Source organism: Eublepharis macularius, chromosome 13 (genome assembly GCF_028583425.1).
Source record: "Eublepharis macularius isolate TG4126 chromosome 13, MPM_Emac_v1.0, whole genome shotgun sequence".
In the NCBI taxonomy this organism is placed as follows: domain Eukaryota; kingdom Metazoa; phylum Chordata; class Lepidosauria; order Squamata; family Eublepharidae; genus Eublepharis; species Eublepharis macularius.
The window spans coordinates 5,900,873-5,924,044 of NC_072802.1; the positions used below are offsets into that span (position 1 = coordinate 5,900,873).

At 48.8% G+C, this 23,172-nt stretch overlaps 1 protein-coding gene across 2 annotated transcripts; it reads right to left on the reverse strand.

Moving 5' to 3' along the window:
* Positions 1 to 3,393: 3,393 nt before the first annotated feature.
* On the reverse strand, positions 3,394 to 22,446 carry FGF16 (fibroblast growth factor 16). Of its 2 annotated transcripts, none has more exons than XM_054996691.1 (3): positions 22,059 to 22,446; positions 8,349 to 8,452; positions 3,394 to 4,474 (listed from the first exon to the last, which is right to left on the reverse strand). In XM_054996691.1, exons 1-3 carry the CDS (start codon positions 22,330 to 22,332, stop codon positions 4,232 to 4,234), a joined length of 621 nt encoding a protein of 206 aa, XP_054852666.1. In that variant the 5' UTR covers positions 22,333 to 22,446; the 3' UTR covers positions 3,394 to 4,231. The 2 variants fall into 2 exon arrangements, with proteins under 2 accessions (XP_054852666.1, XP_054852665.1); XM_054996690.1 differs by having other exon boundaries at positions 3,394 to 4,477.
* Between the last annotated feature and the right edge of the window lie 726 nt (positions 22,447 to 23,172).

A 23,172-nucleotide genomic window follows, 5' to 3' on the forward strand; every position in this document is an offset into this window, starting at 1 on the left:
AGAGATCTCCGATGCAAGTCACATGTCAAAAAAAGATGACGGGAGATGTCTCTGTCTAAAGCCAGGTTGGTGATTTGTAACTCGCAGTCTCCTTCTCACGTATCCAGCTGCAGAGGAGACTTTTGTGGTCTGAATGCAACAAATCTGATCAAAACGATTTGTGCACTTGCTGTACAGCACTTCAGAGAAGCTGCTCCTACATAGCTTTGATTGCGTATGTATGGGAAAGCCTGAGTTTTATTATTTCCTGCACTAAAACTGTAAAGCCATATGCAGTTTATGAATTACCCTGATATTGGAACAGTGTTACGCTGCATTCAACAAGAGAGTTAGGTTTTTTTTTAAAAAAAAAACGTCCCCATTCGTAAGAACTGGAGATGGAAGATGTACAGACACCACCTTACATCGCTAGAATTTGCAAGGTGCAAATGTGCAGTATCATTTTGTTCTTAAGAGCAAGTGCAAATTCAACCAGGTTTCTCTGAACAAAAATGGAATTCAGATTCTTCATATGCTTCTATCTTGTTAGGATCAATATTGAGTAAAAGCAATACTGTGTTTTCGAATTTACAGAGAAAGGCAACTTTCTTGCACAGTCCCTGTTAACACCACCTGAGGCTCTTCTACATACAAGATGCTTTGTCTTGGCAAGGTTGCTGAGAGAGAACCACTCCTCTCGAGCTTTGCCGTTGAAGCTGAACTGCAAGAAAATAATGTTTTGGCAAAATTTGAACTTATTTTACAGTTTGCTTAACCTTTTCTTTGTGTGTGGATGCCCCAAATTGATCTCGGGTCTCCCTTAACCTCTTCTGCATACAGGGCTTACAGATGCATGGTTACCCAGACGCCATAGGAAGGACAAATCACAAACATTTGGGGTGATGGGCTGTGACTCGCCACCCTGTGTCTACAGAAAATTTAAAGAAGAGATGGGAAACCTGCAACAGCCCGTTATGTGTTTATGATGACTTGGCTGATATGGTTACTCCCTAAAGCAGCTCTATGCGCAGGTGTTCAACAGGCAGTAACTTGGGTTAGGAGTTGGCTGCGGGAGGTCTGAATTTGTCTGATGGAGCCTCCCTTCCTACACTAGGTTTCAGGGGAAAGTTGATTTTCTCCCCACTCACCCATTAACTATGCAGAGCTGGTGTTGGTCTGGAGCAGTAAGATGACAAAGGACCTTTTGAGTCCTTTTGGTCTTCTCTGGCTTTCATAAGCAAGAAATACCGCTCTTTGTCAGATGTCCCAGTAGCACTTGCTGTCTTCCAGGGACTAGGTGTGTCCCTTTGCACACAACCATCTTGTTTCTTGTCTCAATGTTGTCCTGGGAATGTAACTTTAATGCAGGAGCCATCCAAATGAGAAGGACTGAGCGAGCAGGTGAGAAGCAAAAAAGGGTGGAAACTGTAAGGGGCGGGTCACATGCTGCGGAATAGCACCAACCACAACCCCACGACTCCTTTTGGTTCCTTGACAGCGGGCCTCCAAGCTGGGGTTTATCACATCATAAATTTTCTCACAAGCTTCCAAGCTGCTGGAGAGCCATGCTCACTGAAAACAAAGCTAAACATGGTTGCTGTGTATAGAGTAAGAAGAGGAGCACTTAAGGGCTACCTCCTTGCCTTGACTGTGACAATTGTCTCACAGCTAAATCTGAGGGAAGGGGGAATTGAACAGTTTGTCTTCAGAATGACAAAAGATGCTAGTTAAATGCTCAACTTTACTACTGTTTAGGGTGTACAGAAGAGTTTCCACAACCATTTCATTGTTACAATGAGGACAAGAGAGATGCACCACTGTGTCACAGACCCCCTCCAAAAGGCGACACCAGAATCAAACACCCTGTGCCCTTCTTCCTTCCATTCCTCCTCAGATCCATAGTGCTTATCCCCTTCAGTATGGTGCAGTGGTTAAGAGCAGCAGGACTCTAATCTGGAGAGCTGGGTTTGATTCCCCACTCCTCTGCTTGAAGCCAGCTGGGTGACCTTGGGTCAGTCACAGCTTCTAGGAGGTCTCTCAGCCCCCCACCTCACAGGGCGATAGTCCTGAGGATAAAAATACACTTTGTAACCTGCTCTGAGTGTGCATTAAGTTGTCCTGAAGGGCGGTGTATAAACTGAAAGTTACTGTTATTTCAAGCTAAAGCCATCTTGTCTAGTGAGGGAACTTGCAAGAGAAATTGGGGGAGGGGGGACTAGTTCATGGTTTTGCAATGAAAAAAGCCAGAAAAATAAAGCTTTGAGTTAATTAGCCTAATCTTAGCAGCCACATTGATTCCTTAGAATTTTTTTTAAAAGACACAGGACAACCCCCTTTTAGTGAGCAAAAAGTTAGAAAAAGTCAGCAGGTCATTTCATAACAAACCTTTTTCATGAGTCATGAGATTGTATGTATGGGATGAGGGACTGTGGGAGGGCATTTTATTAGTTTCTATGGGGCCTGGAAAAATACTTGGGCCTCGGGCACAGGATGTGTGACTCTGTAAAGTGCCATGTATGTTGATGGTGCTATATAAATAATTACCATATCCCCAGCAATGTTGAGGGGCTCTCGGCAGGCATCGGGATTCCAACATGGGAAATGAAGCCCTGACTTCCAAACAAGCCGTATCACGCGTAGGTTAGGCAAGCCACATCTCCCAATCTTAGTTTCTTAATCTGTAAAATGGGATTAAGCCTGCTTTGTTGTGTGGGTCAGTTGGAGAAGAGCTGTAATTTACAATATGTAGTTTTGAGTGTATCTAATAAACAGTAAAGCTGAGTGAGCTTTATGAACAATTTTCCAGGCTACATTTTATTCTTCCGGTATGCTTGCATGATGGGCTATTTGTTGTTGTTAGAACCAGTGAGAATTCTGAGTTTTAATTCATAAAGTAACCACAGGCTAGGCTTCCTAAAGTGCTGTCCGTTCACACACATTTTACAGTAAATACCAGAAATTTGGGGAATATTGGTATCTACCAGAAATTATTAAAAAGGAAACTGCAAAATTCTTTCCAGAGAAGAAACGAATGCTATTACACTGTTACAGGTGGAGAGGCCTAAATAAACTGGAAGCTTTATTTGATTAAATAAAACCCCTCAACAACGACAGAACCCGGAAAGAGCCTCCGACTGTGATCCTGTACTCCAAAGGTGTCTTTGAAAGCAAATCATTCAGGCATTCATTACATCATTCAGCATAAAAAGGTTTTCACCCAGGAGTTCAGAACCTAATCCTGTCCCCGTCTGACCTTTGTCCAGGTTCTTTAATTAGCATCCTCTTCTGCAGTATTTTTTTTTGGCTTGTTTGGTTTGAATGAATTGATTTCACATGATTGCAATAAATTAGCAAACCACCCACAATATATAAATACACTTTTATTGCCAATAAGCTCTTTAAACTCACCCCCCCTTCCTGTTTCAGTAAGACCATATGCTTTCTGTTGAAAGTTGGGCCATAATAGCTCTACTTTAAAAATAAAATACTTTTGAAATAAATAAATATATAAAATAAATATAATATACACTTTATAAATAAATTTGTCCTTATGAACAGTATGTTTACATCTAAAGAATGTTGGCTCCATGACCCACTCACTCCTGCTCTATTTCCCCAAAAGCAGGCAGCAATGTGCACATGCACACAGCCCCTCAGGACTGCATGCTGTCAGGTTTCATCTGGATTCTCTGTGGTCTCTGCCCCTCGTTTCCCCACATGGATGTGAAGCCTCTGGAGACCACTGTAGGGCTTTGCCTAGCAACACCTACGGCAAATCTACTACAAGCACTCCAACAGAACCCAAGTAGCACAGACAACAGCCCCTTCTCTTTGGTGGATACCATCTGAAGGGCCCCCAACAGGTTCAAACATATGAGCAGCAGAGGAGTAATTCCATGGCCTTCTTTCCTGCAATCATCTTCATTATGTTGCTGGTACAAAAACGACCTTTTCTCCATGCAAACTTTTGCTTTTTCGTAGTCCTCCAGATATAGAAAGCCGTTCAAGAAGTGAATGATGATGCCTGAAGAACCCCATGTCCTTCTCCTGTCCCCACCTGACACAAATGCGCTTGACCTTGATATACATCTATATACCGAGGAATGAGCAGTAGCAGGATTCATGGTAGTGCTTCTCAGTTTGTTACCTAGTTTTGAAAAGAAGGATGGAATGACTATAAGACACAGTGCTCCAGCAAATGCCTTGGGAGCCCAAGGGACAGACACACTGGCTGCTCAGGTGGCAGAGAACGTCACTTGTAGTGGATGCGATCTCTGTACATTGCAGGGATCTTAGCAGGCTCCACTGGCCTGGGTAAAAAATGAGTGAATTTCTGGTGTCTTTTAGTCCTGTACCCTTCTCTGGGGGAGCCGTCCTTGTTCAAAGCAACATAATACTGTCTCTCAGAATCAGTGTGTTTGTACAGAGTCGAGGCATAGGTATTGTACCAGTTTTCTTCAAACTGCTCACGGAAAACACATTCTCTTGTGAGCTTCTTCTGTGTGAAGAGGATGGGAGTCGGGGAGAAGACAGAGAAAGAGAGATAATCAGACTTCCACTGCACGTAACAACATTAAGTAAATCCCTGTTGGATTAGAACAAGAATCCATTTGATGTCTCACAGAGGACAGCCAGGTGTCTCTGGAAGCCCGTAAGTAGCGTTCCTTGCGGTTTGTCCCCAACACTCAGAGAAACAGACATTAAACCTAAAGGTTCCATTATCTGTCATGGCTCACAAATGTAGACAGGCAAGTGTGCCACGACTTGAGGTAACCCTCTGAGATCCACCTACTCCAACATGCTGTCTCCCACCAATGCCAGCCAAATACTCCCAGAAAGCCTGCCAGCAGGGCATGAGGGTCTCTCCCATCACTTGTACCCTGGCAAATGGAATCTTACAACTGAATAAATCAAGAATTTTATATAAATAAAAATCCTTGCGGCTTTGTATGGGTTTCATGACAATCTGTGCTGATGTAGGACCAAAAGAAGAACAGGAGGGGAAGAAGTTATTCTATCCAGAAGTGGGGCAAGCAGAGGTGCTCAGATTGGATCCAGACAGAGGATGCACGGGAGGAAACACCAAGCAAGGTGATGCCCCCTGGCACCAGCTGAATCTGAGAGCCAAGCTACAAGTGACGCCTGACACAGGTTGGACACTTGTCAGCTTCCCTCAAGTTTTGATGGGAAATGTAGGCATCCCGGTCTTGCAGCTGTAATGGAGAGCCAAGCTGTAAAACCAGGACGCCTACATTTCCCATCAAAACTTGAGGGAAGCTGACAAGTGTCCAACCTGTGTCAGGCGTCACTTGTAGCTTGGCTCTGAGCTGAGAGACCCAGCAATGTTGCAAGTGCGGCTAGGCCTTAGCTTGGCCTTCCACCCAAATCTACAACATATGAGTTATTATTAAAATATCTCACACTTGGTGTCTCTCATTTCAGTTTTGGTGATATTCTTGTTTGTATTTGTTATCCGCCCTGAGCCTGCGAAAGCGGGGAGGGCGGAATATAAATATAATAAATTAAATTATAAAAATCTCAAATGTGACTCTCAAACTATACTTCATCTTCTAGCCTTGTGTATGCTTATCTGGAGTAACCTGTATGAAATACAGCGATAATTACTTTTGAATATACAGAGGACTGGAGTATAAGTGTTTAGCCCCAGAATAATTGGCTTATAGCTATCTATACCCTACTTTTCTCCTCAATGGGAAGCCAAAGGGGCTTATATCATTCTCCGTTCATCCATTTTATCTCCACAGCTACCACCTTCTGAGGTAGTTAGGCTGAGAGAGATTGAGTGGTCCACAGTCACCCAGTGAACTTCCATGGCAGAGCAGGATTTGAATCTGGGTTTCCCAGCTCCTAGTCTTACTTTCTAGCTACTACACTGCATGAAAGCAATTTAAATTGCCACAAAAAGGATGAACTTAGAATATCAATTGTGATTACCTCTGTGTGTGTGTGCATGCATCACACACCAGAAGATTTCATTATCTTGGAAAACAGACCTGAAAGATGTGAGCTTTCAGATCTTCTCCAGATCTTCTCATCTCCTGGGCTAACAGGGTGTCACTGCAGGGACATTCTTGAACTGTGCAGTAACCCCTACAAAAGGCTAACATAAGATGACTGCCTATTTTGTTGCCTATGTTAAAAAAATGCTTTAAACTCATTGTACAAATGTTTTAATGAAGGTGCAACAAACTAGGCTTAGTTCCTAGTTCAGTTTCCATGGGTACAGTTTGCTTTTCACCATAAAGACTGGCAGGCTATGAAGATTTTAGCCTCCCCGCAAATCCTTTCCCAGTAAAGAGCTCCACACCATGCATGAAATCTTCCACCAACTGGAGTCGCTGTGTGTTAACATTTAAATGGCCCCTTGCTTCAGCTGACTGGTGGCCCACCAGCTAGAGCAAGGCGGCAGCGGCGGCGGGGGGGGGGGGGGTAGAGCGCTCCCGGTGCTGTTGGCACACCCACTGACGCGCCCCTTGGCACGTCCCCTGGGGCTCCCACTGGTGCCGGGAGTGCTTTAATATTTAAATCCCCCTTGCTCCAGCTGACTGGTGGCACCCCAGTCTGCTGGAGCAAGGGGAGGGGTTAAAGTGCTCCTGGTGCTGGCCTGGACCGACGAACCAGTCGGTTTGCAAAACAGTGTTGGACCATGAAAAATGTGTGGTCCGTGAAACGCCATGGACCACAGACCCATGGCCCCGTGGGTTTTTCCCTGTCTGTGCCCACCTCTATTTAGAAGTGCACACTGGAGGGAAGGGGAAAGGACCCCTGTCACCATTCCTGGCTGTGAAGAAGACTGCAGGATGACACAAGGATGCCAAGCTGTGGCCTGTTTCTCCTAGAGAGCAGAAGAGGCTGTAACCCCTCCTGGGCGTAATCCCATTTCAGATTGCATGTCCAGTCTTAAGACTGAATTCTCTTTTATACCTTGCTCCCTCAGCTTTGCCTGCAGAAAACCATCATGCCACAGAGAAGGCTAGGCTAAACTAGGCTAGGCTAAACTCTTCTCCCAAACTTTGGTTTTCTTCGTGGAGCAAACTCTATTATTGTGTAGCATGCACACTCGTGTGAGCTCTTAGCTGCAGTCCAAAGTGCTCCCACCCAATCCTGTGCATTCTTTGGCCTCTCATTTCTGTGCTCTCAGATCCGGTAGGGGTGCCTTAGTTTTAGGAAGGGATCTGCACTGCAGAGGACTGAACAACGTTGTCCTGGAGGTTCTGTTCAGGCCTGTGATTCTGAGAAGCAACATAACCACATGCTGAGGTCATGCCTAAAGAGCCGAGGCAGTAAAGATACCCTGAAGTCATATCCCTAAAATAGTTAAGGCCAGGAATCATCTGCTGACAGTGATACTGTGATGCCTCTAGCATGGGCTGTCTTTGAGCCCACAGCCAAACCTGGACATGGAACTGAACTGAGTAGCCCACGAAGACATCCTCTCACAGGAGGTGGATTTGTGACTGGCAGGCTAGACATTCCCAGGACCCACAAAGAAAAGTCATGAGAATCTGCTTTACCACTTAATAAATCATGCAGCGTTCAATCCAGCGTCCATTTGGGGCACGCCACTGCGGAAACTTTTGTAGCCTGTTGAAAGTGGAATCCAGACAGAATCCTGGCCTGAAGATTTTCAATCTAGCTGGAAGTCAGCACAGAGCTGGCTTTGGACTGTAGCTCAGTACTCTGCGCACAAAAAGTGCCAGGTGCCGTTGATGCTCACCCCTACATGGATAGGAACCCGCACAGGGAGCTCTTCTCCTGGTATGAACCCCCTCCCACTTGTATGTAGTGAGACAGCCATAGCCCAAGAGCCATTTTTATGGAAGACATCAGATCAGAAGCAAATAGGCCTTTTTTGAGGGGACTCCCAAGGCTTTGGAATAAGCTCCCCACAGAGGTACAACAGAACATCACCCCACCTCACAGGGTAATTGTTGTGGGGACAAAAATAACATTCTTTGTAAACCACTCTGAGTAGCTGTTAAGTTGCCCTGAAGGGTGGTATATAAATTGAATGTTGTTGTTGTTGTTATTATTATTACTGTGTTACTATTTTAAATGTATAAAGAATTTTCTGTGAAGAATCTGCACTCATGTTCAATCCAGTGGAGGCATCAGATTCAATCTCCTAATCCTAATCCAGAAAGCCACAACTTTTCCCCACAATACTATTCAGGGCCACAAAGGGTACCATTGTTATTCGCCTACTGCTGGGATTCCAGGGCGTCCTTCCAAATTCATTACACCAAGTGGGAAAGGCAAAGCCACAAATAATGCGTATCAGATAATATCAAGCCACAACAAAGCCTTTATTTTGGCTTTCCACAAATCCCTAGGAATTTAACACTTACCGATCCATATAGCTCGCCTCGCTCATTCATGCCAAGGTAAAGTCCAGAGTCCACCCCACGGATACTAACCAACCCTACAGCCAAGCTAATGAATTCCAAGATCCCTTTAAAAGAAAAAAATGGAGAGAGAGAAAAATTTAAAGTTATTTTAAGAGCACAGGGAATATACTACTTCATCGTCTCAACATATTAATGGTGAAAACAGGCTCCCTGACTAAGCCACACACTGAGTATGCCCCACTGACAGCCCCTCCTCTGTTGTAGGCTGCTATTCCGTGTACTGCATTTCCTTAGCAATGACCTAAGAGAATGCTTGTTTTGTCTCCTATATAGCGGTAAGTGCCATTAAGTGGCATCCAATTTATGACGACCCTGTAGAGATTTCAAGGCAAGAGACAAGCAAGCCTGGTCTTCCCTGGTGGTTTCCCATCCAAGTACTAACCAGCACGCACCCTGCTTAGCTTTCGAGATATGATGAGATCGGGCTAGCCCAGGCCATCCAGGTCAGGGTGAAAATATAGTAGGGAAACAGAACTGTCCTACAACAGTGTTACCAATAGTTCGAAGTATACTTTGGGTGTGTGGTGCCCTCAAGTCATAGCTGACTTATGGTGACCCCTGGTGGGGTTTTCATGGCAACAGACCAAGGAAGGTAGTTTGCCATTGCCTGGCTCTGCAAAGTAACCCTGATCTTTGCTTGAGGTCTCCCAGCCAATTATTAACCAAGGCTAACCCTGCTTAGCTTCTGAGATTTGGCTCACCTGAGTTATCCAGGTCAGGGCAGAAGTATACCTTAGCAGTTACATGAAATGGCAGGGTGGGCACTGTCTTTGTGTTCATGCACACTTATTTATCTGCATATGCTCTAGAGACAAGGTGCAGCTACACAACTTCTCTCAGCCAAGTATTTAACTTCTAACAATTGAGGGGGTGGGGGGGGGAGTATGACAGTGTTAGCAATTCACAAAGTCTTCCAAGAGGCAAAGTCAAAAGACAGCAATAAGGGCGCTGATGTACCAGGATCAGCAAAAAAAAAAAAAAGTAACAACTGCATTTATATACCACACTTCTAGACAGATTAGTGCCCCTCTTGGAGCAGTGAATAAAGTTAGTGTTGCTATTACCCCCACAATACAGCTGGCGTTGAGAGGAGAGGCCACCTGCTGAACTCATGGCAGTAGTGGGATTTAAACCAGCAGAGTGCTGATTTGCAACCCAACCACTTAACCACTATGCTATAGCAGCTCTCTAGGTCTTTTGTGAGCTGGAGCAGATGCTGTTGGTAAGCAGCACTTGCATATACTGCTCTCCCCCTAAGGTCCCAGCTGCTATCAGAAGCCCTTTCACGAGACAAGCAAAGAGTCTTTGCAAAGAGGCAACAATCAAGGAACAACAGCAGAGGTATCTAAAGCCACCATTGCTAAAAGGTCAGTAAACCATTTGTTAAGGCAGCACAAAACTGGCTTACAGAAATCATGTCCAGCTCATACGGTGAGAGTTGGCAATACTATCAAGTTAAAAGGAAAATTACACACGTGCATGGAAGCACAGGGGGTAGTTCACCACTCACAGAAGGAAAAAAATAATTTAAATTAGAGGCTGTCATATTTTGCAGGCGATTGTATCTATTTATTTGTTTGTTTGTTTTGATTTCTATTCCACCCTCCTCACATTAGAAGGCTCAGGGCGGATTACATTTATGCACATTAAAAAATTACAGTTAAAAACACAATAAATACAATATAAATATTTAAAATATAAATACAGAACAGCACTAAATTAATTCAGTTCAACCATTTCCACAGTCACTAAAGTTTCTTTGGAGGTGGATGTTTTGATAGGGAGGGCTCTGCTCTACCCTATTCGGCCAGCAGGGGCCCGACCCTGCATCAACCATACGCCTGGCGGAACCGCTCCGTCTCACAGACCTGGCAGAACAATAACAGATCCTGCTGGGCCCTGGTCTCATTAGACAGTGTTTCACCAGGCTGGAGCTCTGGTTGATGTTGGGCGGGCCTCCCTGGGGCCGGGGACCATTAATAGTCGTTTTTCACTAGATCAAAGCATCCTCTGGGGCACATATGGAGAGAGGCAGTCTCAAAGATATGCAGGTCCCAATCCACATAGGGCTTTACAGGTTAATACCAAAACCTTGAATTTGATCCAGCACTCCACTGGTAACCAATGCAGCTGGCACAGTATTGGTGTAATATGTGCACTTCTCGGCACTTTGGTGATGACATGCGCTGCTGCATTTTGGATCAGTTGCAACCACCGGATCACATTCAAGGGAAGCCCTGCGTAGAGCGCGTTACAGTAGTCTAGCCTAGAGGCGACCATTGCCTGGATCACTGTAGTTAAGTCATGGCTTGAGAGACAGGAGGCAAGCTGCCTAGTCTGTCGTAGATGGAAAAAGGAACCGCAGAGACCTGAGCCTCCATATTCAAGGAGGCATCCAGGATCGCTCCCAGGCTCCTGACTCTTGGGGCCGGTACAAGTACTGCCCCATCGAGGGCAGGAAGCTGGGGTCCCGAATCCACTCGTCCGCGACTCAAGTACAGGATCTCCGACTTCATGGGATTTAATTTCAGCTGACTCTGCCTCAACCATCCAGCCACGGCTTCAAAAGCCCGCTCCAGGACATCTGGGGCCGATCCAGGCCGGCCATCCATCAACAGATATAATTGGGTGTCATCAGCATACTGGTGATACCCAAGACCAAAGCTTTGCACCAGCTGGGCGAGAGGGCGCGTATAGATGTTAAACAGTAGTGGAGAGTATTGCCCCCTGTGGCACACTGCATACCAGCGGATAGCGAGAGGACAATTTCTCCCCCAGTGCCACCCTCTGTCCCTGACCATGGAGAAAAGAGACTAGCCACTGTAGTGCTGCCCCCTGTATCCCCACACTGGTGAGGCAGTGGGTCAAGAGATCGTAATCAGCTGTATCGAATGCTGCTGAAAGACCTAATAATATCAGCAGTGCCGATCCACTTCGATCCAAGTGTCCGCAAAGATCATCCGTGAGGGCGACCAGCAATATCTCAGTCCCATGACCTGGACAAAACCCGGACTGGAGGGGATCCAGGGCTGAGGTATCCTTCAGGAAACCTCTGGTGTCTTCACCGCCCGCTCAATCACCTTGCCCAGAAACGGAAGGTTCAAAACTGGGCAGTAACTGACTGGGTCGGCAGGATCCACTGATGGTTTCTTTAAGAGCAGTCTCACCACTGCCTCCTTCAATGCCCTGGGAAAAACCCTGGAGCTCAACGACAAGTTGATAATGGCCTCCAAGGAATCCTGTAGTCCATCGCTACTGGCTGTCACCAGCCACAACGGACACAGGTCCAGGAGGCAAGTGGTGGGTCTCACTATCTAAGAAATCGCTAAGAAACTGCTGTGCCTATCAGTTCAGAAGCCTCCTGTCTGCTTCCAGTCTTCTCTCAATGCTACCAGTGCCTGACTTTTGTTGGACTTTGAACAAATGGCACAGCCAGGTATCTCCTTACTTCTCTCTACTGTTCTTTCCAAGAAGGTGCTGGACTAAGAGGGTGCCTGGAAACAGTGCAGTGAGGTGCTTGGGAGTGTCTCTCAGCAGGTGGCAGAAGGAGCTGATGGAAATGGTTCTAGCAGATGGAGCCTTGTTCTCCCATGTGAACCACCAGTCCTATTTGCGTGGGACTACGGCTGGTCTGATGCGGCAGCTATTGCACTTCTTAAGAAGTCACTGGGGGGATTCTGCTCTTGAAGGTACAGACTCCAGCTAACTTCTCAAGGGTCACTTAGATCTGCTGAGAAACAATTGCTGGTGGTCCCCAGCCCCAAGGAGGCTTGACTGGCCTCGACCACAGCCAGGGCTTTTTTGGTCCTGGCTCCAACCTGGTGGAACTCTCTGTCTGTGGACACTTGGGCCAACCTATCCTTTCAGTAGGCCTGTAAGACAGAGATGTTCTGGTAGGCATATGGTTGAGGGCGTTCTGTGCTATCTGGTGAGCCTCCCTACCAATCTCCTGGTGGGAGGGGGCTGTTATCATCTTAGCCCCCCATACAAATCAGTCCAGCTCAAATGTTGCCCCACCCCATGTACTGTCAGTAGGGATGGATGTTAAGGATGAGGACCGCCATTTGGGGGAGTACAAACTGCAAATTTATGTGTATTATAACTGTATGATTTTATTGTGATTTTAAATTGTATTTATGCCTGATGTAACCTGCCCTGAGCCCATTTGTGGGGAGTGCAGGCTAAAAGTTGAATAAAATAATAAAATAAAACAATCAGTTACGGCAAGTGCAGCCGATTCTCTCTTGCTGTTCCTTGCTCAGTTGTTTATTGGCTGTGCTGATGCCCAGCAGTGTCCTGGGAGACCAAACAGTAACTTAGAAGCTAACCCTGGCTTCCATCTCTTTGCCATATACTAGCATGACCTGCTGTTCTTAATGGCTTCTGTTGAGCTCTGCTTCGTTGAACAAAGTTGGAACAGATTTTAAAGGGATCAGTCTGTAAGCATCTGAAGGACCGCTCAGTGATCCGGGGAAGTCAGCATGGTTTTGTCCCCAACAGATCTTGCCAGACCAACCTGGTTTCCTTCTTTGATCGAGTGACCAGCTTACTGGATGGGGGGAACTCTGTTGACGTGATTTATCTGGATTTCAGTAAAGCTTTTGATAAGGTCCCCCATGACATTCTGATGGGCAAACTGGAAGACTGTGGAGTAGACTATAGGACAGTTCGGTGGATAGGGAACGGGTTGGAGGACCTCACTCAAAGAGTGGTGGTCAATGGCATTTCATCAGATTGGAGGGAGGTGTCCAGTGGGGTACCGCAGGGCTCGGTTTGGGGCCCGGTACTTTTCAATATTTTTATCAATGATCTGGATGAAGGAGTGGAAGGGCTGCTCATTAAATATGCTGATGATACCAAATTGGGAGGAGTAGCAAACACCCAAGAAGATAGAATTAAAATTCAACAAGACCTGGAGAAGTGGGCAGCTGTGAATAGGATGCAATTCAACAAAGACAAGTGCACAGTATTACATCTGGGCCACAAAAATAGGAAGCACAAATACTGGAGGGGGGATACACTTCTGGGCAGTACTATATGTGAAAGGGATCTTGGGGTAAGAGTGGATTGTAAACTGAATATGAGCAGTCAGTGTGATGCGGTGGCAAAAAAGGCTAATTCAATCTTGGGTTGTATCAAAGGGGCCATAGCGTCGAAATTGCAGGAGGTCATAGCCCCTCTCTATACGGCCTTGGTCAGGCTGCACCTGGAGTATTGTGTGCAGTTCTGGAGGCCTCACTTCAAAAAGGATGTGGACAAAATTGAGAGGGTGCTGAGGAGAATGACAAGAATGATCAGGGGTCTGGAGACTGAGCCCTACAAGGAAAGACTGAGGGCTTTGGGAATGTTTAGTTTGGAGAAGAGGAGGTTGAGGGGGGACATGATTGCTCTCTTTAAATATTTGAAAGGCTGTCATTTGGAGGTGGGCAAAGAGCTGTTCCAGTTGGCAGCAGAGGGTAGGACACGAAGCAATGGGCTTAAATTACATGCAGAAAGGTACCGGCTGGATATTAGGAAAAACTTTTTCACGGTCAGAGTAGTTCAAAAGTGGAATCAGCTGCCTAGGGAGGTGGTGATCTCCCCCTCACTGGCAGTTTTCAAGAAGAGGCTGGATGAATACTTGTCAGGGATGCTTTAGGTTGATCCTGCACTGGGCAGGGGGTTGGACTAGATGGTCTGTATGGCCCCTTCCAACTCTATGATTCTATGAAAGTTGGCAGGGGGTGTGACAGCCAGCCTCCTACTCCAACCCAGGCCCCATTGATAGGGAAACTACTAGGGGTGCACAACATAAGCAGAACCGCATCCTTCCAGAGGTCCATACAGTACTATGGGGCCTAATTTCTCGCCATGATAGACATTTTGCTAGTACTGGATACATTTCAATGTTGTAAACAAGCCTGAGATTCTCTAGAAAGTCCAGTTAAACAGGAGTGTGTTACTTAACCAAGGCTCCTTCAACATCAGGGATATACAGAGAACCCAGCTTTGCAATAATGGGCAATAAATTGAATCTTGCGTCAATTTTTGCATGTTTTACAGTTCTAAATTCCAATAAAGGGGACTTTTGCACACACTGACCTTGTGGGGAACAACTCTGGCACACAGCAGCAGGTTCAACCTCACTCTTCCCACGATGGTGCTACGGGGCCACGTGGTCCTCCAGCCAAGCCACCAGAACTGCATCCTGGGATGGTACAATGAGGAGAGCATCCATGTGCCCCAGAGGCCTGGGTGGTTCCCAGGCTTCAGAGGCACAGGAAGGAGCCGGAATCTCCTGTTGGGCCTGCGGTACCACCAGCCAGACGGCAGAAGCTTGGGTTGGGCCTGACTAGAAGCCCAGAAGAGGCGGCTGTGCCTTGCTTGGGGCAGCAAACTACCTAGAGCCGGCCCAGTTCTCCTGGCTTCCACCCTGCCTTTCTAAGCGTGGCTGCAAAGGCTCTGGCTCCAACAGATACAGGAAACTATACTGAAGTAGGCCATGATGGTCTGTTACAGCAAGAGAGGTTGAGCTGCCATTCAAAGTCAGAGATTTTGCTCAGCATGGATGCCTTAACAGAGTACTAGATTCACTCAAATTAGGATACATAAACACTAGCTAGCAGCATTCGGAGAAATCGCGCACACTGATGAAGGAATAGGCAGGGAGAAGAAGGTTTGCAAAACAACCTGGAATAAGGATCTTCTATTAATAGAACGACTGGAGTGTCCAGTCCTACGTGGGCATACCTGACCCACACTGGTTGGGTTACATCTCGTAATTTCCTCTTGGCAGCTCCAAGATTTCAAAGTTTCACATGGAAGGACTTCACACTACTCAACCACTCTTGGTTCCAAAGTGGAGGAAGGGGTTACATGCACTTCTGCAGCACACCTCAGGGACCTCAGGAGGGGTGGTCACAGCAACTCTTGGCAGCAAGGATATCATGGATATACACTGAACGAGCATGCCATGGCTACTTCCAGACTTGCTACACGATACAGTCTTGTTGATGGGAGCTGCACATATTAGATTGTTTCATACTTCTGGCTCCAACTGCTGCAGTGAAATAAGCAAGTGGGTCCCTTGTAGATAAATCCTACTGTCAGAGTGTCAGTTTGCTTGTCAGTTCTCAAGCCAGAGTTACGCCATTTTACTTTGCTATAATCTGTAGTTGTTTAGTTTTCCTCCCTCTAGGCCCAGGTGGTGCCCAGGCCGCATATATCCATGGGAGCGAAGAGTTCTTATCAGCCCGTTCCGGCCGAAGACCTTGACGTCCTTGCCTTCCCAGGCCTTCGCAGACAGGACTAAGGGGGGAGGCTGGGAATGGGTGTTTGAAGTGTTGTTACTTTCATTTCATGTGTCATTCTCAACAAAGCTTTCGTTCAGCCAAGGGCCTCAAGCCTTTGGATTGTGGACACCTGTATCCTGGGCATATTCTTCCAATAAACCTTTGAAACCAAGAAACCTTGTGCTTCTTGCAGGGGGGGGGGGGGTGAGACGAACTCTGGATAACTGGGATTCCATAGTCTGACACCTACATGATATATGAGCCGAATTTCAGCACCAAGGCTATCATGGTAAAAAGTCCAGTAGCACCTTTAAGACTAACCAACTTTACTGTAGCATAATCTTTCGAGAATCACAGCTCTCTTCATCAGATGCACTGTCAGCTTTCGAGAACCACAGCTCTTTTTGTCAGATGCATCATCAGCTTTCAAGAACCACAGCTCTCTTTGTCAGACGATGCATCTAACAATGCATCTGACGAAGAGAGCTGTGGTTCTCGAAAGCTTATGCTACAATAAAGTTGGTTAGTCTTAAAGGTGCTACTGGACTCTACTATTTTGCAACTACAGACTAACATGACTAACTCCTCTGGATTTAAGGCTATCATGGTTGCCTATGGGACGACAAATGACCATGATGACAAAGAATATTTTCCACCTCCGCAAATGCCTGGAATACTTTAGGTGGAATTTCTACTTTTTAAATTTAAAGTAATTTTAAGAACATAAATGATGGGTGCATAGGAACATTTCCACTAATGCCTTTAAAAAGTGCCAATTTCCCACTTTTCCCGAAACCTTCCTTAGCAATGCTGCCAAGCATACGTTACCATTTGGATTTCTACTGCCCCCAAATTTCAGACACAGATAAGAGGCAAAACTGCAAAGAAATAAAGCGGAGACATATGATGGGAAATATTAGTCAGAGGGGAGAGACTCTCACGTGCAATGGCTCTTGGTTTCTTCTTCCTGGCTAATTCATTTTAAATTGCAACCGGCAGCGCATTCTTCCCACAAGGATGGTTGCCAAGAGGCCTGGAGGAAACCGTCCTGTCCACTTCAGAGAGGATCACGCGGAAGTGGGCATTTGTCTTTCAAGGCATGGAGGTAAACAATAAATAAATCCCATCAAATCTCTATGAAAGGGATAGGATCTTTTTCTCCAAGCCTCTTGGCAACTGCCAACCACACTTACTAGAGAGTAATCCCACAGAATCAATGGGATATTCCTGGGTAAAATACTTAGGACCACAGTGGGTAGATCAATATGTGTTAATCAGAGCAGAATTCCCCACCCCCTTAGATCTGTAAGGCTGGCTCAGCAGTGGGGCTTCTGTGGCAAAGAGACAAAATCAATTGGCAGGACTTTCTTAGTGGTGATTTCACAACTTTGGAACTCCCTCCCTCAAGAAATCTTTGAGCATTTTTGGAGAAATGTGAAGACCTTCCTCTTCTAAAAGCGCTTGAAGCAATGTATTCTATCTATGATATTTTTATTTTGCCTTCTTGTAAGGAAATCAGAGTGGTGTACATGGTTTCCCCTAATCCATTGTGTTACCACAACAATCCTGTGAGGCAGGTTGGGTTGAGAGAAAGTGACTGGCTTAAGGTAATCCAGTGAACTTTACAGCTGAGTAGCGTTTTGAACCGAAGTCTCTAGGTCCTAGTCCAACTGCTACACTAAACTGATTCTCCAGAAGTTTAAAATGAGCTCTTTCTGAGATTGTATTGTTTTCATTTATTCAACTGGATATTACCCATCTTGAGTCTTAATTGGAGAAAGATGGATTTACAATTTGAACAGTGTAACAACAGTAATAAAACTTTAGTTTCAGGCACGGCCAGAGCAACTTTTCTGAGCGTGCATCATATAACCTCGACAATAATTTCTCCTCTCACCAAAGCCAAAAATGCAGATGATGCAATACAACAGGACAAGCCTCATATCAATCTCAACATTGGATGTGTGTGTGTGGGGGTGGGGGGGGTGGGCAATAAACTTGGCCCCTTACCAGCTCAAATTCATAAGGTAAAGTAAGGTAAGTTTCCAACTGCCCAATTTTACCAGCACTGGGAGTGGCTTTTGGGACCAGATCAAGAATTCCCTTTCTGAGTACAACAGGGTTTTCTCTGGCCAAGCATGTTTTGTTTTTCCAGATCTTGTCTTTCCTTCCATGGCTGAGATATTTGTTCCATTTATTCCTCTGAGGCTCTCCAGATCACATTCTGTGAGATTTGACTGGAATTTCTGATGTCTGAAAAGCTGAATGATCTTTGAACCTCCACTGGAGAGCAGGCAGCCTGCCAACCATTGTTATGTTACTGAAACAATTGCTGAAAGATTCCTTCAGCTGCTTGCACCTGTCCTGTCTTGTACTAGTAGATCCACAGGCAAGGGGATTTAGAGCCATGCTGGATGTTGAACTAATATCTGCAAATCTAAATTTTTAAGCTAAGAAAACCTCAGCAACTGTTTGGCAACAGGTGCGCCTGGGTATGAATGTCAAAGTTTACAAAATCTCCAGGGAACTTCCATAGCAGCAAAATTATACAAAAACCCAGTTGTGCAAGCGTATCTGCTCCTTACGCGGCTGTGGATCCAGGCCATGGTATTCAGTTCTCAAACATTTTTTCAAAGCAGTGGGGCCCACGGGGGCAATTTTCTCAAGGCCCACCCGTGAGCCTTCTTCGCACAGGCTTCTGTGCTACTTTGTTCCTAGCATCAAGATTTCGAATGAGGGTGATAGATAGCCTGTTCATCCCGGAGTCCTGTGGCTCCAGGCACACTTTGGCAAGGGCATCTGCTTTCACCCAAAGTTCCTTGCTGCAGGCAAAACATTCAACAGAAAAAAGAGGGGCACTTACAGTTGTGGCCACAACCCTTCGAGCGGATCTGCCTCCTCATTCAAATTGCTTTCGAAAGACTGTTAATGATCAAGACTGGATTATTCTTTGGGCTGCTGCAGCAAAGCTACAAGAATGGGAGCTTGGAAGATCTCTGTTCAAAGTTTGCCTCCGCCCAGGGCTTTTTTTCTGGGAAAAGAAGTGGTGGAACTCAGTGGGTTGCCCTCAGAGAAAATGGTCACATGGCCGGTGGCCCCGCCCCCTGATCTCCAGGCAGAGGGGAGTTGAGATGGCCCTCTGCGCTGCTCACGGAGGGCAATCTCAACTCCCCTCTGTCTGGAGATCAGGGGGCGGGGCCACCGGCCATGTGACCATTTTCAAGAGGTTCCGGAACTCCGTTCCCCCGCGTTCCCCCTGAAAAAAAGCCCTGATGATGATGATGATCTCTGAAACTAGGCAGGGTCAGCCTTGGTTAGTAATTGGATGGGAGACCTCCAACGAAGACCAGGATTGCTGAAGCAGCCAATGGGAAGCCACCTCTGTTAGTCTCTTGCCTTGAAACCCCCCCAGCAGGCGTCCCATAAGTCAGCTGTAACTCAACAGCACTCTCCACCATCACCAAGGAGGATAAACTGTTTTGGATGCATATTCTTGACCTTGTAGTGACCATTGGGCACCGCTGACCCATCTTCCAGCTCATTGTACAGCACTGCGGTCACCACATGTCAGAATGCCACCGCATTCCTTTTGCACCCCTCCCCGCAGTGACTGGAGCTGCCCATAATTTTCCAGTTTACAAGGAAATAAACCTGCAATTTAAAGAGAACCCGGGACAATCCCGCTCCTACAATTATCCTAAAAAAGCACATCAGCAGCAACGCAGGCACAGCCCAGACAACAACTTTCCCATCACTCTCTTCATAACTACTTGTTAAAAACTAGCCCTGCTTTGTCAAGCTCAAACATTCACAGAGTCTCCATCTGCCTGTGGTGGCTGGGACAGGCTGGCCCTTCACGTTACAAAGTGTACAGCACTCATACTGCATTCTGGAGGCCCCGGGGGTTTCTTCAGACCCTTATCAGGGCTCTCTCTCAATGAAATGATCTGAAACAGGAAAGCTTCTTCAGCCCACCCCTCCTGCAGTGCAGCCACGTGCAGCCATAGGGCTCTGTTGGGGGTGCTCTAGATTCACAGTGAGTGACAGTGAGGCCCCAGAAGGCCTTTGCGGCACCTTGCATGAGCTGAGCGGGAGCTCGCAACCTCTCTTCCTCAGCACACAGAAGGCTCAGCTCTAGTGCAAGAAAGCTGCAGGTCCACGGAACACCGCCCCCCCCCCGCCCCCAGCACAGACTCTCTATACCCTCACTGCATTTTGGCATCCTATGCAGGAAACCCAGATCAGATTCTAGGACTGATCATCATAGGAAGGCCCAGACATGATATGGCTTTTCCTGAACCTCTTCCAGCATGAGGAGGCCCTACAGCCCACATGCAGCTGCCTTGAGGGCTCTCTGCTGAGTCTGAGTCTAGTTCTGAGAATCCCGAGTCTCAGAGGTCGAGCAAATCAGAATCAAAGCTCAAGCATTTCGAAATGTATCCCTCAGTGGATCAGCTAGGCCAGCAAAGAGTAGTGAATGCCTTCTACTGGCCTACCAAGACCAGTACTGACTCCTCTGACTGGCAACAGCAAGAGAGATCCTGCCCAGCCCAGCCAAGACCCTTGAATGGAGACGCTGGAGACTGCCCAGGACCTTCTGGAGTGCAAAGCATGCGCTCTACCCCTGAGCTACAAGGGCAGACTCCCACTCTCAACCCCCCCACCCACCCCGGATTCAAACTCATTGCCCGGTGCCCCTTTCCAAGTCAATGCACCCTGCTGAGCCACCTAAATTCCACCAAGAGCCTAAAGAGACCAGGTCACCTCAGTACAGCAGACAACAACATGCAAATGCGCAAATGCGGCAGCCCACTCCAAGGGAAGCACTCGGCTGAACCTGCTGATCCACACTTTCCTAAAGCGCTGCAGAGCAGCCGTGGTCCTGAACGCATCCAGCTCAAACTGCCAAGAGACCGGGAATGTCCTAAGAACACAGGGGCAGGGAGCTCTGCTGGGTCAAACCGCAGCGAGCCCATCTAATCCAATCTCCTGTTTCCCAGCCAGTTGGGGAAGCCCACAAGCCCTCTCCTGGTGCTTTCCCCCAGCATCTTGTATCCACAGGCATACTGCCTCTGAACAGGGAAGTTCTGCTTGAGAAAGGAAGTGGGAGATCATGGCTGAGATCCTGCTTTCCTGGAACCTGCACTGCAACCCGTCACTCTGGAATGTAAATACTGTTGGGGGCACAGGGCGAAGGGAGAACGCGGCTTCTCTGCGGCTCCGGGCAGCTCTCTGCGTTCCAGCCAACTCAGATCTGCACCTGAAGATTCCAGGGCAGTCTCCCAAGGCTCTGCCCTCCAATTACAACAAAATAACAATTTATTTTATGCTGCCTTTGGGAAAAGCCTGGAGCAGAAATCTATAATATTTTATATCGACAGCCTGGTCTCACTTACATAGCTGGATACCAATTGCTGAAACACTTATGGAATGCTAATGCTTCCATTTATTGAAAGCACAGTACGGTTAACTCTTCATCTTCACCTTGCAAATCTAATGAAAAAAGCATTGCTGCTTTTAACAGGGCGCCGGGGATTTGCATGCCCAAACTAACCATGCCTACTTGGAAGAAAGTCCAAGGCAGGTCACTGGAAGCTGCTCTTCTGAACCAGTGGTTAGTGTTACACCATCAGATTCTCTCTTAGAACTGGAAGGAATCCTATCTTTAGATCACAGTTGCCTGTGTAGAATTGGGGGTGGAGGAACAAGGGCTGGGATGGAGGCAAAGATAGAAGGAACAAGGTGTATTTCTGTCACTTTTCCCAGGAACGTCTTTCACCCGGGGAACAATTCAAGGCTCTCCGGAGCCAAGTAAAGGCTGCCCTGACACAGCTCTGGCACCCGGGAGGACCTGCCTAACCTCATGATGCCAAAGGGCTGCCGAAGGCACCCGGGGGCCTTGGGCACCAACCCTTTGCAGGAGTCCCAGCCGATCTGTGGGACTGACTTCCGAGCAAGCGCACACAAGAGTGGTTTCTCCTCTCCAAACCGAAATGTTATATTTACCAGGGGAAAAAGCGGACGAAGGCTGAGCAAAAGCTGCCCAGAGCCTGCTGGGCAGAGAAAGCCGGGGCCCCGATCCTCCCCAAGGGCCACGGCCGGCTTCGCGGAGCCAGCGCTGCGGCCCCTTCCCTGCCTCGGAAGAGCGCGGCCCACCCGGGGGCAAGAGCGAAGGCGAACTTCAGCCGGCCGCGGGCAGAAGAGGGCAGCGCCGTTCTCGGCAAGCCGCGGACGGCTACAGGCGGGGCCTCCCGCGCCCCCCTCGGCTCGCGGCACCTGCACCGAGGCCGAGCGCCTGCGAGGGTCTCCGCGCCGGGGGGAAGCGCCGCGCAGTGCCCTCGGGGCGCCTCGGAAGCGACGCCTCCCGGCCGGGGCTTACCGAAGCGGCTGTGGTCTTGGCGGGTGCCCTGCACGGTGCCGTTGGGGCAGATCTCCAGGTGGAAGCCGGTCCGGCAGTACAGCTGCCTCTGCCGCAGGATGCCCTTCAGGTGGGCGAAGTCGGTGGGTGAGCCCCGCTGCAGCCGCCCCTCGATCTGCCCCAGCCGCTCGGCCAGGAAGCCCGGCGAGTCGCCCAGGGGCGCGCTGCCCAGCGACGAGGCCAGGCCCGGCCAGTCCAGGTCCGGGGAGCCCAGGAAGCCACCCACCTCGGCCATGGCCGCCCGCTGCGGCTGGGCGCCCGGCCGGCCGAATTCACCGGGCGGCGGCGGCGGCGGCGGGCCCGAGGCGGGCGCCTCTCGGTGGCGGCGCGGCTCTCCGCCTGCCTCGCATCTCGGCCGGCTCTGCCCCGCGGCCGCCGCGCCGCCCGCCCTTTATAGGGCCGCCCCCACGCGCCGCGCCTCGCCTGCCCCGACGGCTTGGCCGGGAGAAGCAAGCCCCACCTCGCCGCCGCTGCCGCCCCTTCCCCCGCGGCCCGGCGCGCTCTCGGTCGCCCTCGGGCAGCCCTGGCCAAGCGGGGGCGCAAGTGCCGCTCGTTCTGGCGGGGCCGCGGGCGCGCCGTCGAGCGGCCCTCAGTGCGGGTCCCCCCCCCGCTCGGAACAGGAGGGCGGGCGGCTCTGAGAGGAGCCCCGACTGCTCCGACGCCCAGCCGCGTTTATGAGCCGCCGGGGAGGGGAAGGGAGGGCCGGGGCCGCCGCTCGTGGCCTTTCCCGCCACCTTCCCGCCGCCTGGAAACAGGTGTTTCCGCGGCCCCTCGGCGGCCTGACACCGTATCTCGCCCGGCAGCTGCTGCCTTGAGCTGCAGACAGACGCGAGACCCGCGCCGCAGACGCGGGGGAGAGCGCTGCGCGGGGGGGCGGGAGTGGCGCGCGGGGGGGGCCTTGCGAGGCCGGGCGCGGGGCCACGAGTCCGCCCCCCCCCCGTTTGTCCCGCCGGCCGCGTCTCGCCTCTGGGGCGCTAGGCGGCGCCCTTGCCCCTCGCTTGAGGCGCAGCCCCCCCCCCGTCCGCACCCGCGCTCCTCGCTGCCCCGATCGGCCTGCGCGGGGTCGGGCGCCCCT

What these genes read in the sequence shown, in the direction of transcription:
- FGF16 (XM_054996690.1), bottom strand. Translation starts at nt 22,332, where the DNA reads ATGGCCGAGGTGGGTGGCTTCCTGGGCTCCCCGGACCTGGACTGGCCG. An exon ending in CCAAGACCACAGCCGCTTCG is followed by an intron (nt 8,453 to 22,058) that starts GTAAGCCCCGGC and finishes TTTCTTTTAAAG; the next exon opens with GGATCTTGGAATTCATTAGC. An exon ending in GAGGCGAGCTATATGGATCG is followed by an intron (nt 4,478 to 8,348) that starts GTAAGTGTTAAA and finishes CTCTTCACACAG; the next exon opens with AAGAAGCTCACAAGAGAATG.